The sequence below is a fragment of the Salmo salar genome, chromosome 09 (assembly GCF_965601325.2).
Source record: "Salmo salar chromosome 09, fSalSal1, whole genome shotgun sequence".
Taxonomy (NCBI): domain Eukaryota; kingdom Metazoa; phylum Chordata; class Actinopteri; order Salmoniformes; family Salmonidae; genus Salmo; species Salmo salar.
The window spans coordinates 128,264,935-128,279,954 of record NC_138299.1 but is presented as its reverse complement, the minus strand read 5'-3'; the positions used below and the strand labels follow the sequence as shown (position 1 = coordinate 128,279,954).

General features: G+C 43.6%; 2 protein-coding genes across 5 annotated transcripts in view; one reads left to right on the top strand and one right to left on the bottom strand.

Annotated features, from left to right (window-relative positions):
- The first annotated feature begins 73 nt into the window (after positions 1-73).
- On the top strand, positions 74-13,379 carry LOC106612572 (dynein assembly factor with WDR repeat domains 1). The gene is made up of 13 exons (XM_014213852.3): positions 74-349; positions 678-750; positions 2,614-2,758; positions 3,147-3,205; positions 3,381-3,503; positions 3,789-3,888; positions 4,027-4,134; positions 4,756-4,862; positions 5,032-5,134; positions 6,491-6,605; positions 6,967-7,043; positions 12,386-12,548; positions 12,860-13,379. Exons 1-13 carry the CDS (start codon positions 310-312, stop codon positions 12,892-12,894), a joined length of 1,248 nt encoding a protein of 415 aa, XP_014069327.1. The 5' UTR covers positions 74-309; the 3' UTR covers positions 12,895-13,379.
- The window catches only part of sphkap (SPHK1 interactor, AKAP domain containing), a 44,159-nt gene continuing 42,513 nt past the window's right edge, over positions 13,375-15,020 (bottom strand). For all 4 annotated transcript variants that reach the window (XM_014213847.3, XM_082956252.1, XM_082956253.1 and 1 more), the window contains one exon: positions 13,375-14,971. In XM_014213847.3, coding sequence (XP_014069322.1) covers positions 14,819-14,971 — 153 coding nt within the window. In that variant the 3' untranslated portion in view covers positions 13,375-14,818. The remainder of the gene's footprint in view (positions 14,972-15,020) is intronic.

Sequence of the window (15,020 nt, the reverse complement as noted above, 5' to 3'; positions counted from 1 at the left end):
CATAACTGAGAATGCAAGTTTATATGAGGGAGACTTTGAGCTCTTGGGAAATAGTCCCACTGGAAAAGTTTACGTCAGCCTCTGTTATCATGACACAGAGTTTTCTAGTCTCTATTGTTTCTAGTCTCTATTGTTTATGTATATGTTAGTATTTTTTTTTGTGCACAGTTATGAAACAAATTCTGTCTTTTTCGAAGAGGTTTGTTGTAGGCGAATTCGTTTCAGTCCATCTGCGCGTGCGTCTTGGCCGCGATAGTCTGTCGCCATAACAACGCTTTGTTGACAAGTGATTTCTGCTGGAGAAGCGAAATGAAACTCAAACGATTCCTTCTCAGATATTATCCACCAGGTAATGAACATGTTGTTGATGATGCTAATATGCATTAGAATTAAGATACTAATGAATGTTTGGACAAGTTGTTAGCTAATTATTTGTACCATTTTGTGCAACTACACAGCAACTTCAGTGCTGTTCTGACCTACTGAGCTAGCTGGCTTTGCTAGCCCAGAGCAGAGCTAGGTCTCTGTGCTACAGACCAGTTAACGTTAGCTGCAACAGGATTTTTTTTTCATGATGCACAAATTGATGCAAGTTGAAGTTACAAGTAGGCCTAAAGTAACTTATATCTCACACTTGGTCTGATTTCGAATATTGAATTGATGCCTTTTGTTCACAGGTATCATCCTGGAATATGAGAAAGGAGGAGCTCTGAAGACTAAATCCATTGATCTGTTGGATTTGTCTCCGGAGTGGGTAGACAATATTTGAATATTAAATGAACACTCAAAATTCGATGCCTTTGTTACTTTGATAAAAATAAAATTGGGGGGGGGGGGACGTTTAAAGTATGCTAATATTTTTTGGGGTGGTTTGACACTTCATTCAGACAGTAATGAAATGAGATGGGGGGGGGGGGGGGCAAATGCTAGAAACATTGGGAAGGTTGGAGCAGGGATTTGTATGCTACATGTGCCGGGGAGTGTTACCAATACACCAAGGCTCTGCACAGGAAATTGTTATATTAACTGTTGATGGCAGAGGGTAACCAAATCATAGATTGCAGTCTCCTTTTCCATAGACTGCTTTCAAGGAAAATACACAAACATTTTGTAATTTGGTTGATCCATCCCTTTAAAATAGGGCTCTGAGAAAATCCAGCTTGCTCTCCAGGAGGGTTGGCCACCCCTGATCTATGTTTCCCAAGTGCTGGGTGTTTGAAAATGTTCTTGCTATAACAATTAATTTCTCACAATCACCCAATCTTCAAGCAAAGTCTAATGAATATCAATATTCAGGTGGTTTATGTCTACTAGTTGAAGGTCCTTGCCATCATCTTACTCAACATAGACAAAATATGATGCGTTTATGAGTTGTGAGTCCCCCCACCATCTCTATCTAGCATGTAATAAAATATATACAATTATATTTGATTCCTGGAGCATTTAATATCCCATGCTTAAACTGTCCATGAATGGCTGCAAAAATGCATTGTTTCATATCATTCATTTATCAAAGACACAAGTGGGCATATCAGATTACAAATATGTGATGATACTGGCATAATTGTGAAGAAGTGGAATAATAAAATACGTTTGAGGAATAACAGTAGTGTTGTTGCTGACAAGCACAGTAATTACCCTGTATTTTAGCCCATTATTAAGAATGAGAATTGTTCCACTGATCAGACCAAATAAAGTAAATAGATAATAAAATCTGAAGACAAGATGACATTAATCTGCCCCTACACCCTAACCAAATTATTCTTCTATTTATTTTCCCACTCTAGAATCAAACATTCACTTTTGGTTTCACAATCTGTTTGACAAAATCATTTTTATAGTTACTAAAGATCACCCTACCAAACTTCCCTGCTAAAACATACTGTAGGTCTGTCTGCTGCCTTTTTGTTGTCACAGCCTAAATGCCAATCACCAAATGAGGGGACTAAAGCAAGTGTGGATTACATCCACTTTAGTACATGCTGTCAAAAGGCTGCATTCTGCAATAGATTCATGGACAGTAGTAACAGCATTTTACATAAAACAGCGCTACCATGCTGCTCTTTTTACAGTTTTATAAACTCAGCGGAGAACGTTCTCTCTCTCCATTCAGCTCCACTCTAATCTTGAGGGGCATTTCTTTAAAACATGCATCCTATCCCCCCCTGATCCCTCACATAACTAGACCAATCATATGCTGCTATGTGACGCGGTTCACAGTGCTGCGGCAAGACAGGGCAATGATAGAGGTTCTGCTCGTGATGTTAAATTGTAGGCGCAGATGCTCTTATTTCAAAACGATTTGGAGCACAGTTGAAAAGTTAATGACATGGACTAATTAGAAAAATAAAAGCAGTAGTTTTCAATGTGTGAGATATAAGAAGAGGGTCAAATGCGTGTCTCACGGCCAATGCGTGAGAGTTGGCAGCCCTGTATGGTATGCAGTTGATTATACTAGTGCTAGTGTAGTATGAGGATGATGATGATGCAGGTAGATAAACACACCCACTAATTCTTTACAATTTGTCACTGATCCTGCAATACAGTATGACGTCTATTCTCCTTTTTTCAATGACCACGATGCATCGCTCTGACACGTCTTTATCCATATAGGACAGACACCGAGGAGTTAATATCAGAGATCAGGAAATCGGAGCCGCTGATCACAGCATCACGCGTCGACCAAGTCAAACTCTTGATCCTCAGACTGCAGGAGAAACTGGGTCAGCAGGACAACCGCAGATTCTACCTCTTCAAGGTCAAATACAGCTTCCATATTTCTGAGCTACCTATTTATTTTCATTAGGCTCTCTTCTAATTGATAATGTCATTGTCTGCCTCCTGATCGTCCACTCTTGTGTGCCAGTGCACACTGTTTATACAGCCATACACAGCCATTAACAGGCACGACCACACTGCCAGTGCCTTGTGTAAACAGTACAGCCATCCTGTAATTCTTCATTTGAACCATAGATGGCAGCAGGGGGTGGGAATTCTAGAATAACAGGACTCTTCCTCAGCACATCAAAGCCAGATGTATTATGTATGGGTATTACACGGTCAAACATATAGATGTACATTTATTTAATGCAGTCAAGTAAACTGCCTCAGAGTTAAAACAAAAAATGGATCCTTCTCCCTTGCAGGCGCTGCAGGCGCACATCCTGCCACTGACAAACGTTGCCTTCAATAAATCAGGGTCGAGGTAAGTTTATTTGCACTGCATGGAGATGTGCAGAGAACCCCAGGCAATTGTCTTTCTGTTGTGCAGGGGAAGTAAACATCTCTCTTTTTACACTCTGTCTCTTTCTTTATCCTTTTCTCTGTCTCTTTCTGTTTCTCCCCGCTCTCTCTCTCTCTCTGTCTCTCTCTCTCTGCAGTTTTATAACTGGGAGCTATGACAGGACATGTAAAATATGGGACACGGCGTCAGGCGAGGAGCTGCACACACTGGAGGGCCACAGGAACGTGGTGTACGCCATCGCCTTCAACAACCCCTACGGGTAACCACCTTCCTGTCACTCTACCCCAGGTTTAAAAACACCAGGACCTGTACTCTCAGAGTAGAAGTGCTGATCTAGGATCTCGGTTTCATTATGATCTAAAAGGCTAAACTGATCCTAGATCAGTACTCCGACTCTGAGACTCTTAGGTCCCAGAGAGCCTTATTCCTATTCTATGTTCCTCCATTGTCTTGCACCTAAGATCAAGGGAAAGAGTTGTTGGTGGTTAAAATAAAGTATTTTTCCTATCTCAAATCGTACCTTTATTTATGCTCTTTAATCCAGGGACAAGATTGCCACTGGGTCCTTTGATAAGACCTGCAGGCTGTGGAGTGTAGAGACGGGCAAATGTTTCCACACCTTCCGAGGACACACTGCTGAAATAGTACGAGGGAATTTCTAATCTAGAGATTGGACTTTCTGAGAGATTGGACTTGCCTTTCAGTATCAATAGGATTGCAGTGAGCTTCGAATCAGATTTTCTATGTGAATGGCAGCTAACACTGTTTTCTGTGCTGAACAGGTGTGCTTGGCGTTTAACCCTCAAAGTACCTTGGTGGCCACGGGTAGCATGGACACTACGGCCAAGCTATGGGACATCCAGACTGGAGAGGAGGTGTCTACACTGACAGTGAGTTAGCTCTCTCTCTCTCTCTTTCTCATCTCTCTCTCTTCTCTCCTTTCCTCTCATCTCCACACGCTCTCACAACCATCCAAGTCCACATCCATTCGTTAATGACTTAATTCAGTCACTTATATGCATTCATCCATTTTTGTATATGATTATTGATGATGTGCTGGTCCAGCAGTCATCCTGCTTACTGTGTTCTATCCTCCCATCATATATGTGTGTGTGTAGCTGTGACTGTAATACATTCATAAGGTCATCTATCTACATCCTCAGCTACAGTTTCCTGCTGCACGTGGGCAAACTGTGTGGCTGGGTGTTCCAGAGAGGGGATTCTGTGTGCTCCTCTCTACCCCTCCTCTCTATCCCTCCTCTCTACCCATCCTCTCTACCCCTTCTTCTTCAATTATTCCTACATTAGTCATGCTGGTGAATATTGTGACTCGAGCACAAAAAGGCAAATGTGTTCCTCAAACTGAATTGGATGAAATTATGCAATTTAGCTTTTTCAAAGAAGAAAGAATGGCTTGTTTCCTTGACTGTGCTTTCGTTCGCTCACTCTTTCTCTCCCTCTCTCTCTCTCTCTCTCTCTCTCTCCCTCCCTCTCTTTCCTTCCTCTCTCAGGGCCACTCAGCAGAGATCATCTCCTTGTCATTTAACACAGTGGGTGACCAGCTAGTCACTGGCTCCTTTGACCACACTGTTTCTCTGTGGGATGTTCCATCTGGGAGGTGAGAGCCCAAGTGTGTGTGTGTGTGTGTGTGTGTGTGTGTGTGTGTGTGTGTGTGTGTGTGTGTGTGTGTGTGTGTGTGTGTGTGTGTGTGTGTGTGGTGTTTGCGTGTCCATCCATGTTTGTGTCCGAGTCTAACCACCATTAACACCCTCCTATCATTCTACCAGGCGTGTCCACACACTGATAGGCCACAGAGGGGAGATCAGCAGTGTTCAGTTTAACTGGGACTGCTCCCTCATCATCACCGGCTCCATGGACAAAAGTTGTAGGGTGAGCTCTCACATCCTCTCTCACATCCCACCTCACATCATGTCACATCTCCTATCATCTCTCTCACATCCTCTCTCACATCCCACCTCACATCATGTCACATCTCCTATCATCTCTCACATCCCACCTCACATCATGTCACATCTCCTATCATCTCTCACACCCTCTCTCACATCATGTCACATCTCCTATCATCTCTCTCACACCATGTCACATCTCCTATCATCTCTCTCACACCCTCTCTCACGTCCCACCTCACACCATGTCACATCTCCTATCATCTCTCTCACATCCCACCTCACACCATGTCACATCTCCTATCATCTCTCTCACATCCCACCTCACACCATGTCACATCTCCTATCATCTCTCTCACATCCTCTCTCACATCCCACCTCACACCATGTCACATCTCCTATCATCTCTCTCACATCCCACCTCACACCATGTCACATCTCCTATCATCTCTCTCACATCCTCTCTCACATCCCATCTCGCATCATGTCACATCTCCTATCATCTCTCTCACATCATGTCACATCTCCTATCAGCTCTCTCACATCCTCTCTCACATCCCATCTCACATCATGTCACATCTCCTATCATCTCTCTCACATCATGTCACATCTCCTATCATCTCTCTCACATCATGTCACATCTCCTTTCATCTCTCTCACGTCCCATCTCACATCATGTCACATCTCCTATCATGTCTCTCACATCCTCTCTCACATCCCATCTCACATCATGTCACATCTCCTATCATCTCTCTCACATCCTTTCTCACATCCCATCTCACATCATGTCACATCTCCTATCATCTCTCTCACATCATGTCACATCTCCTATCATCTCTCTCACACCATGTCACATCTCCTATCATCTCTCTCACATTCCATCTCACATCGTGTGACATCTCCTATCATCTCTCTCACATCCCACCTCACATCATGTCACATCTCCTATCATCTCTCTCACATCCTCTCTCACATCCTCTCTCACAGCATGTCACATTTCCTATCATCTCTCTCACACCCTCTCTCTCTCTCTGGTAGAGACTCCTATCTCTTTTAAGCTTTGCATCATTTAATAAGGAAAATTAAATCCTTTAATTATTCCAAGATGAGTCACGCTCGCTGGGTAGTTGTGTGAATTATTCACGTGGTTGCATTCCTAAAGAGAAGATTGTGAAGAGGGGAAAAGACCACCATTGTGTTGTTATAGCACTTACCAAGCTAGCTGTCTGTTTTAAATGGCTTTTAAAAATAGATTCATTTAACATTTGACATTTTGACATTGTTTGTGTCCTTATGTGTGTGTGAGTACCGGAATGTGTGTGTGTCTATGCTTCCCCAGGTGTGGGAGGCAGCGAGTGGGAAGTGTATGGCCACACTAGCAGGCCATGAAGACGAGGTGCTGGATGTGTGTTTCGACTACACCGGTCAACTCATAGCCACCGCCTCGGCTGACGGTACGACCGCAGAGATGCTTACCTTACTAATGGTGTTCTATTTAATTACTTGGGTACCTCGACCTCTCTGCTGTTTCCATGATTGTTCAGTCCAGGAACTTTGTATTGACAATGTCCCAGGCACTAAACAACTATATCCGTACTGTACCCAGCCCAACCACCCCTATTTTACACTGTCATGCCAACCCAAATCGTACTGTGGTGGCTTGAATATTTATTTTTCACATTGTCCTTTCCAGCACAGTTCCAGCAATTATAGTGTATGACTAACCAGGCCAGCTCAATTTAATTCCTTTTATTTTAAGGTTCAACTTCTCTCACCAGATGATTTGAGAAATCAATATTTCCCCCTGACTCTTAGGCACAGCGAGAGTGTACAGCGCTGTTAGCTACCAGTGCATCTCCAGACTGGAGAGCCATGAGGGAGAGATCTCCAAGGTGAGTCACTGAGACAGGTAAGGGTTCAAACAGGAACCAAAATGCCCCCGCTCTCTGTCTCTTTTGTCTGCCTCGGAGCATCCGTCAGACTCACAAGGGGACAGGACTGGACAGGAGGGAAGAGGACGGCGGTCCGCTTGCCTGGGGGATGTTTCTACCTCCTGTTACTGCTTCTTGTGTCAGTTGCTAGGTCAACCACGTCTTGACGATGACAGAGAGAGACATGACCTTGAAGGTGTGTGTCCCTAAGGCCAGAGCGTTGAAGAAATATTTTCCTGGTCTACCTATAGGCTGATTCCTGCTCTACCTATCGGCTGATTCCTGCTCTACCTATAGGCTGATTCCTGCTCTACCTATAGGCTGATTCCTGGTCTACCTATTGGCTGATTCCTGCTCTACCTATAGTCTGATTCCTGCTCTACCTATAGGTTGATTCCTGGTCTACCTATAGGCTGATTCCTGGTCTACCTATAGGCTGATTCCTGGTCTACCTATAGGCTGATTCCTGCTCTACCTATAGGCTGATTCCTGGTCTACCTATGCTCTTATTCAAAGCAGCCCTGTTAAAGTCTCACTTCCCAAGTTTTTCTGCCTAGCGACTGTGATTCCCCCTTCCCCCCGGTAGTCTCATTTGATTCCCTGTAATGTTACACCTTGAGACCTTTAATGTCACACCTTGGTTGTTTTATTAATAAAACACCATGACATAGTTGGTCCCTGCTCACTGTGTAACTGCATTAGCCACAGCTGTATAGAGCCACATGTGACCTGGGCCTGTATTGTAGGTGACCCAGCTGTGACCTAAATGTGATTGTGATCTTATCAGCCTCTGACATTTGACAGTTCTGCCAGTGTACATGTGTGTACATATTTGTTAGTGTGTGTGTACGTGCCTGCATGTTGTGTGTGTTTGTCGCTTGGAGCCACAGCCACTAGGGGCCCGATTCAGACTTAGGAAATGTACTCCTTTCCTACACATACCTTTCCTACGCACTTCTCAATAGTTGGATATCAGACTTACCTTATGCAGATGCGTAATTGGCTTTGCAGGCGTGGTTAACATTTATTAAATCGCTGGAAACCCTCCTACTTGCTGGCCAACCGTTTTTCTCATGGAGTTTTCATTCAATAGGATTTTCAGTACATTTATCTAAATCCATGCCTTTGTACCTTTAACTAGAATTTGTTTTCCTTTTCAGCAACAATTGGTAGATTGAAAAATATTCTGATATTGTATATTATTAAGGGTTAGGAAAGTATTTATGAATAATAAAAGAACAGCTTGGGAGAGCCTTTAAGTAAAACATCCTCACTAATCATAGAACTGTACGAACCCTACACCAGGCTCCATGTTTAACCTGCTACGTGTGGTCTGTTCCATAATGATTCTAATAGGCTACATGTCCTAAATTACTGTACAGCGTTAGCCTAATATGATCCAGTAACACTAGTGACCCTCAGGAACAACTACACAGACGTCACAGAGGAAGGAAAGGTCAACTAACAACGGAATGGAATGATGCAAAATTTAACGAAATGAACACTAAAGTCAGTGTATGTGGGTATAACTGACGGTGGCTACCGATGTTGGCTAATTTTAACATAAACCAAATTGTAGAAAATACAGTGAAAAGTCTGGGTGTATGATTAAAACATTTTCATATGGTCTCCACATTTCAGCTATAGGGCCAGCATTTCATAAACTTCACGGTGGAAAAGTTAATATACATTTTTGTCATTTAGCAGACACTTATCCAGAGCGACTTACAGGAACAATTAGTGATAGTGCCTTGCTCAAGAACACATCGGCAGATTTTTCACCTAGTCAGCTAGAGGAATTGAAATAGCGACTTTTTGGTTACTGGCCCAACACTCTTAACCACTCGGCTACCTGCCTATATATTGATATGCTTTAGTTTGTTGCCATATGACTGGTTTTACATTTGGCTCCAACGATCATAAGGTAAAATATATCTAAAACAATGATAGGTTGCTCAACCTTATTCATCATTTCATTGTGCATAAAGGGGGTGGAATTATGAGGGAGTCAAGGTCAGAATACGGCGTATCTGTAGACACCTCTGCCACATTCGTTTTGTTTTATTTCCAGCCCAAACGAATAGGGGGTGAATAGCATGTTATTCTCATGCTTAAATTCAAGGTCAGAATACGCTTAGAGAGAAAAGTGCATAAAAAGGGAATTATGTTCCAATTTAGCGCACTTAACTCGGGTCGCAATCCCCCCTAGCTGACTCATTGGGCTGCCTGTCTTGTGTCTGTTTACTGAAAGCCATCAGGGCCCAGCCTCGGTAATAGGCTGGAAGGAGGATGATTTCACAGGATTATGACACTAATCTCTCCCTAACAGGACACCTCTCTCCCCTCCCTCCGCCTCTTAACCGCTGTGTCAATCTCTTTTTTCATCACTCTCCCATTATTTCTGTCTCTGTCGGTCCCTGTTTTTATTTTCATTCTAATTTCCACTGTCATCCCTCCATCTCCTTCTCCCCACTCTTTGTTGTTTCTTTCTTCCTCTCATTACAAGGGGTCAGATTTAATCGGCAGAAGCTGACTTTTTCTTAAAGGTCCAATGCAACTGTTTTTATCTCAATATCAAATAATTTCTGGGTAACAATTAAGTACCTTAGTGTGATTGGTTTTCAATTAAAATTGTAAAAAAAATCTTAGCAAAGAGCAATTTCTCAAGCAAGAATTTAGCTAGGACTGTTTGGGTGTGGTCTGAGTGGGGAGGGGAAAACTAAAAAGTAGCTCTTGTTGGCAGAGAAGTTTAGAACTCTCTTTCTTATTGGTCTATTAACTAATTTACTGCCTGGCAGGCCAAAACGCCATCCCACCAAAACAGACTGAAATTTCAGGCGGCCTTTTCAAACAGCTCTTACTCTAAAAGGGCATTATCATCATTTTCACAACTTCACAGTATTATTCCAACCTCATAGTGTGGAAATATATAAACTCAGCAAAAAAAGAAACATCCTCTCACTGTCAACTGCGTTTATTTTTAGCAAACTTAACATATGTGAATATTTGTATGAACATAACAAGATTCAACAACTGAGACATAAACTGAACAAGTTCCACAGACATGTCACTAACAGAAATGGAATAATGTGTCCCTGGGGGTCAAAATCAAAAGTAACAGTCAGTATCTGGTGTGGCTACCAGTTGCATTAAGTGCTGCAGTGCATCTCCTCCTCATGGACTGCACCAGATTTTCCAGTTCTTGCTGTGAGATGTTACCCCACTCTTCCACCAAGGCACCTGCGAGTTCCCGGACATTTCTGGGGGGGAATGGCCTTAGCCCTCACCCTCCGATCCAACAGGTCCCAGACGTGCTCAATGGGATTGAGATCCGGGCTCTTCGCTGGCCATGGCAGAACACTGACATTCCTGTCTTGCAGGAAATCACGCACAGAACGAGCAGTATGGCTGGTGGCATTGTCATGTTGGAGGGTCATGTCAGGATGAGCCTGCAGGAAGGGTACCACATGAGGGAGGAGGATGTCTTCCCTGTAACGCACAGTGTTGAGATTGCCTGCAATGACAGCAAGCTCAGTCCGATGATGCTATGACACACCGCCCCAGACCATGACGGACCCTCCACCTCCAAATCGATCCCACTCCAGAGTACAGGCCTCGGTGTAATGCTCATTCCTTTGATGATAAACGCGAATCCGACCATCACCCCTGGCGAGACAAAACCGCGACTCAGTGAAGAGCACTTTTTGCCAGTCCTGTCTGGTCCAGCATTTGTGCCCATAGGCGACGTTGTTGCCGGTGATGTCTGGTGACGACCTGCCTTACAACAGGCCTACAAGCCCTCAGTCCAGCCTCTCTCAGCCTATTGCGGATAGTCTGAGCACTGATGGAGGGATTGTGCGTTCCTGGTGTAACTCGGGCAGTTGTTGTTGCCATCCTGTACCTGTCCCGCAGGTGTGATGTTCGGATGTACCGAACCTGTGCGGGTGTTGTTACACGTGGTCTGCCACTGCGAGGACGATCAGCTGTCCGTCCTGTCTCCCTGTAGCGCTGTCTTAGGCGTCTCACAGTACTGACATTGCAATTTATTGCCCTGGCCAAATCTGCAGTCCTCGTGCCTCCTTGCAGCATGCCTAAGGCACTTTCACGCAGATGAGCAGGGACCCTGGGCGTCTTTCTTTTGGTGTTTTTCTGAGTCAGTAGAACGGCCTCTTTAGTGTCCTAAGTTTTAATAACTGTGACCTTAATTGCCTTAATTGCCTACAGTCTAAGCTGTTAGTGTCTTAACAACCACAGGTGCATGTTCATTAATTGTTAATGGTTCATTGACCAAGCATGGGAAACAGTGTTTAAACCCTTTACAATGAAGATCTGTGAAGTTATTTTGATTTTTACAAATTAGCTTTGGAAGACGGTCCTGAAAAAGGGACGTTTCTTTTTTTGCTGAGTTTAGATATGTTTTTTACTGCACTCGCCCATTAAATGAAAATAATATCTGTAGAATGAATCTCATAGAACCAAATATTGCTAAAAACATAAATTAATTGTTTTGTTGATTAAATATGCAGGAAAGAATGTAAAAGAGTCATTGTTATGGCATTTAATCATCTCAACAGAATCCATGTGAGTCTACTCATGACCATTCACTTACTCCATCTTCTTCTGCCTCATCCTTCTATTTCTCTTCACTTTTTCCTCTCTTTTCACCACTCTCTTTCATCGTATCCTCTTTTCTAAAAATGTCACACCTCTGTGCTCTCCTCTCTGTCTCCTCCTGTTCCTCTTTGCTCCCCCCTTCTCTCTCCTCAGTGCCCTCTCGCTCTCCTCTTTGTGCTCGTTCCTTTTTCCCTCGCTCTCCTCTGTATTCTGTCAGTGTCACCCTCTCCCAGAGTTCTATTTCCATTTCCTGTCTGAAACCTGCTCACCACCCTGCAGCCTGAGGCTTTTAATAAAAACACACTTTACTTTTAGACAATGTAGAGCCAGCATCATTTAATCACCCCAGCCCCATGTTCATTTCTTAACCTCACTGTGTGCTTGTAGATCTCTCTGAAGTCTGTCTATGTGTTCCATTGGAACCATTCCTCCATAATAAATGCCTGGCAGACCTCAATTTACAGTTAATAGCCTTTTAAGAATATAGTGCTGACATGTGGAATGTTCCCCATGCTCTGCTCATTTGGTGGTTCCTATCTACTCCTGCACACTTCCTCATCAGTGCACACTTCCTCATCAGTGCACACTTCCTCATCAGTGCACACTCCATCCAGCCATTCACTCCTTTTCATTCTCGTAACACTCACACCCTTATGTCAATTTCAACCTCCGCTTCGTCTCCCTTGCAGATCTGTTTTAATGCTCAGGGCAGTAGAGTTCTGACGGCCAGCGCTGACAAGACGGCTCGCCTGTGGGATGTCCAGTCTGGCGTCTGTCTGCAGGTTCTGGAGGGACACACGGACGAGATCTTCTCCTCCGCCTTCAACTACGAGGGTGACACCATCATCACAGGTAATATGTACCCTCTATCAGGGCTGGGGTCAATTCCATTTCAATTCAGCATTAAGTTAGCATTGAGAAAAATGTGAATTTCAGTTTACTTCCTGAATTGTCTGAAATGGAATTGATCCCAACTCTGCCCTCTATATAATCATACCTAGTTAAAATGTAAATATGTCACTGCAACCTCTTCACAGCCAAATAAGCATCATTTTTTTCTCCACTCACAAACACTTTATCAAGGTTCAAATGAACAGGCCATAGCTGGGTGCGGTGAGCTACCTCCTTTTCATCCACCTGTCCCTGTCTTCTCTCTGCTGCAGGCAGCAAGGACAACACCTGTCGCATCTGGCGCTGACCCGTCCTATGGTCAGTAGGGTGTGTGAGGAGGCAAAGGCCATCTGTCCATCCCCCAAAAAGATGACTCCAACAGGGCCCTGTTTGAAGATGCCCTTCCTGGAAGTTATCACTGACCCAACGTATGTGACCTCTAACCTCCTAGTTGCTGTGGAGTAAGATTCAGTAGAATGGATAGCTTTGGTGAATGAATTTGGTCCCACTGTCATTTTACTATGTAGCACTGTCTACACAGACAGTTTAGCGCTGTGGATGCGTCCCAATGGCACCCAATCCCTATTAAGTGCACTACTTTTGAGCAGGGCCTATAGGGCTTTGCGGCCTACATTCACCAGTTAGGATTTGACCTGGACTGGTCACTTTGGTCCTCTGTCATGTTCAGTGTTGATAATCAGTGTTTATTTGTGTGTTAATTGTAGAATGGGCTGGACGGAAGAATGTTTTCTCTACCCCTCTTTTGCTCAATAAAGTCTATTCATGCTCACATATTACATGGATTTATTGATCTCAAAAGATAAAGATACATTCAGTTTCTACAGCAACAAAGTTGAATTGTGTGCTTTTTAATGCCAACGATTTAACACTAGAGTACTACTACGCAGATAAAACCTGACAAACCAGATTCACGTACAAATTAGACACTACAAACCTTCTCTGTCTTTCTGAAAGTAGTAAAAATGAAATGATAGAGAGCAGTCTTTCTACCCCAAGGTGCAGCAGTTCAAGAATCTACAATATGTACAGCTATCCAGAATAAACAATTCTCAAAGAACATGAAGAACGACAGATTACTTACATAAGAACGACAGATAACATAAGCAGAGTTCAAAGTTACAACAGAAGTAGACAACGTTGGCCGATGTAAATGACAACTATGTTCATCTGGGTCGGTATTCACAAAGCATCTCAGATTAGGAGGGCTGATATAGGATCCGTTTGGTATGATTACCAGAACAGGGGTGGGGATCTGATCCTAGATCAGCCTTCCTGCTGTGAGACACATTGTGAATACAGGCTCTGGGCAACTGTCAAGTGGAGTAGTGCACACCTATGTTGCTGTCAGCAAATCCCAAATGAAACGATGGCTGCTGTCTGACAGTCTCTTCAAGATAGCTACTGTACATTAAAACATCATCTGGTGTCTTTTTGAGTTCGATTGGTTGAGGGAATGGGGTACAGTGTTCTATTGGTGCCTTGTTGTTTGTTGTGTGTGTGTGTGTGTGTTTATGTTGAATAAATACATCATTTATAAATGAACACATCAGATTGTGAAAATGTAATGTATAGGATATATAACAACTAAAGGAATACAAATTCTGCAGGCTAGAATCTCAGATGGCTGATTTGTTTGCACTAAATAAATAAGGCCTACATCCCAAACTGATGCTGGGTTTTCCTTGGGTTCGTCTAACTAGGGACCGTGCATCAGAAAATGAGAAACATGCTTATCTTATTAAAGGGAGACATGTCTGCTCACTGCAGCCTAATGAAAGTCCTCAGTCCCATAAGGTGTGTATAATATCATGGGTGTGGTGTTTTTTTTGTTGTTGCCTGGAAGCCCGACCTGTTTGGGCTTCAGCCAGATCTTCTACTCCTCGTTGTCCATTGACCATAGGAGTTGGTAAGACAGCACAAACTAATCTGGGACCAGTAAAGGGTTTCTATCCTAGTAGCCAGACCTGTTGATGCTTTAGCCAAAACTTCTAGCGTTCCTTGTCATGGCTTACATCACAATTAACAAAAGAGGAATTGGCTAAAGCACAAACCGATCTGGCTACCAGGCTAGGGGTTTTTCATGATTCACACTCCGTGTGCTAGGAATCACTAGGCTTGATGGTGGGGTTTGATGCATGGGGCACAGTTGGGGACATTGGCTGGTGTGTGTGTGTGTGTGTGTTTGTGTAGATGAGGGGTGTTGGCAGAGCCTAGTGGGTCTCCAGTAGCCAGTCGAAAAGACTGGACAGAGAGCTGCCTCCTTCCTCCTCTTCCTGGTGGAGCTTACAGAACTGGATGATGGCGCTGAAGAGATCTCCGATCCTCCATGCCTTCTGAGACACCAGCTGCAACACCCTCTGGAACTGAGACATCACACTCAGCCAGATTACCATGCTCCTTGTGCACTACACA

Bases quoted from the DNA above. Each gene is read 5' to 3' on its own strand.
- LOC106612572 (XM_014213852.3), top strand. From the start codon at position 310: ATGAAACTCAAACGATTCCTTCTCAGATATTATCCACCAG. The intron at 3,504-3,788 runs GTAACCACCTTC...TCTTTAATCCAG, and splicing joins GCCTTCAACAACCCCTACGG to GGACAAGATTGCCACTGGGT. The intron at 12,549-12,859 runs GTAATATGTACC...TCTCTGCTGCAG, and splicing joins GGGTGACACCATCATCACAG to GCAGCAAGGACAACACCTGT.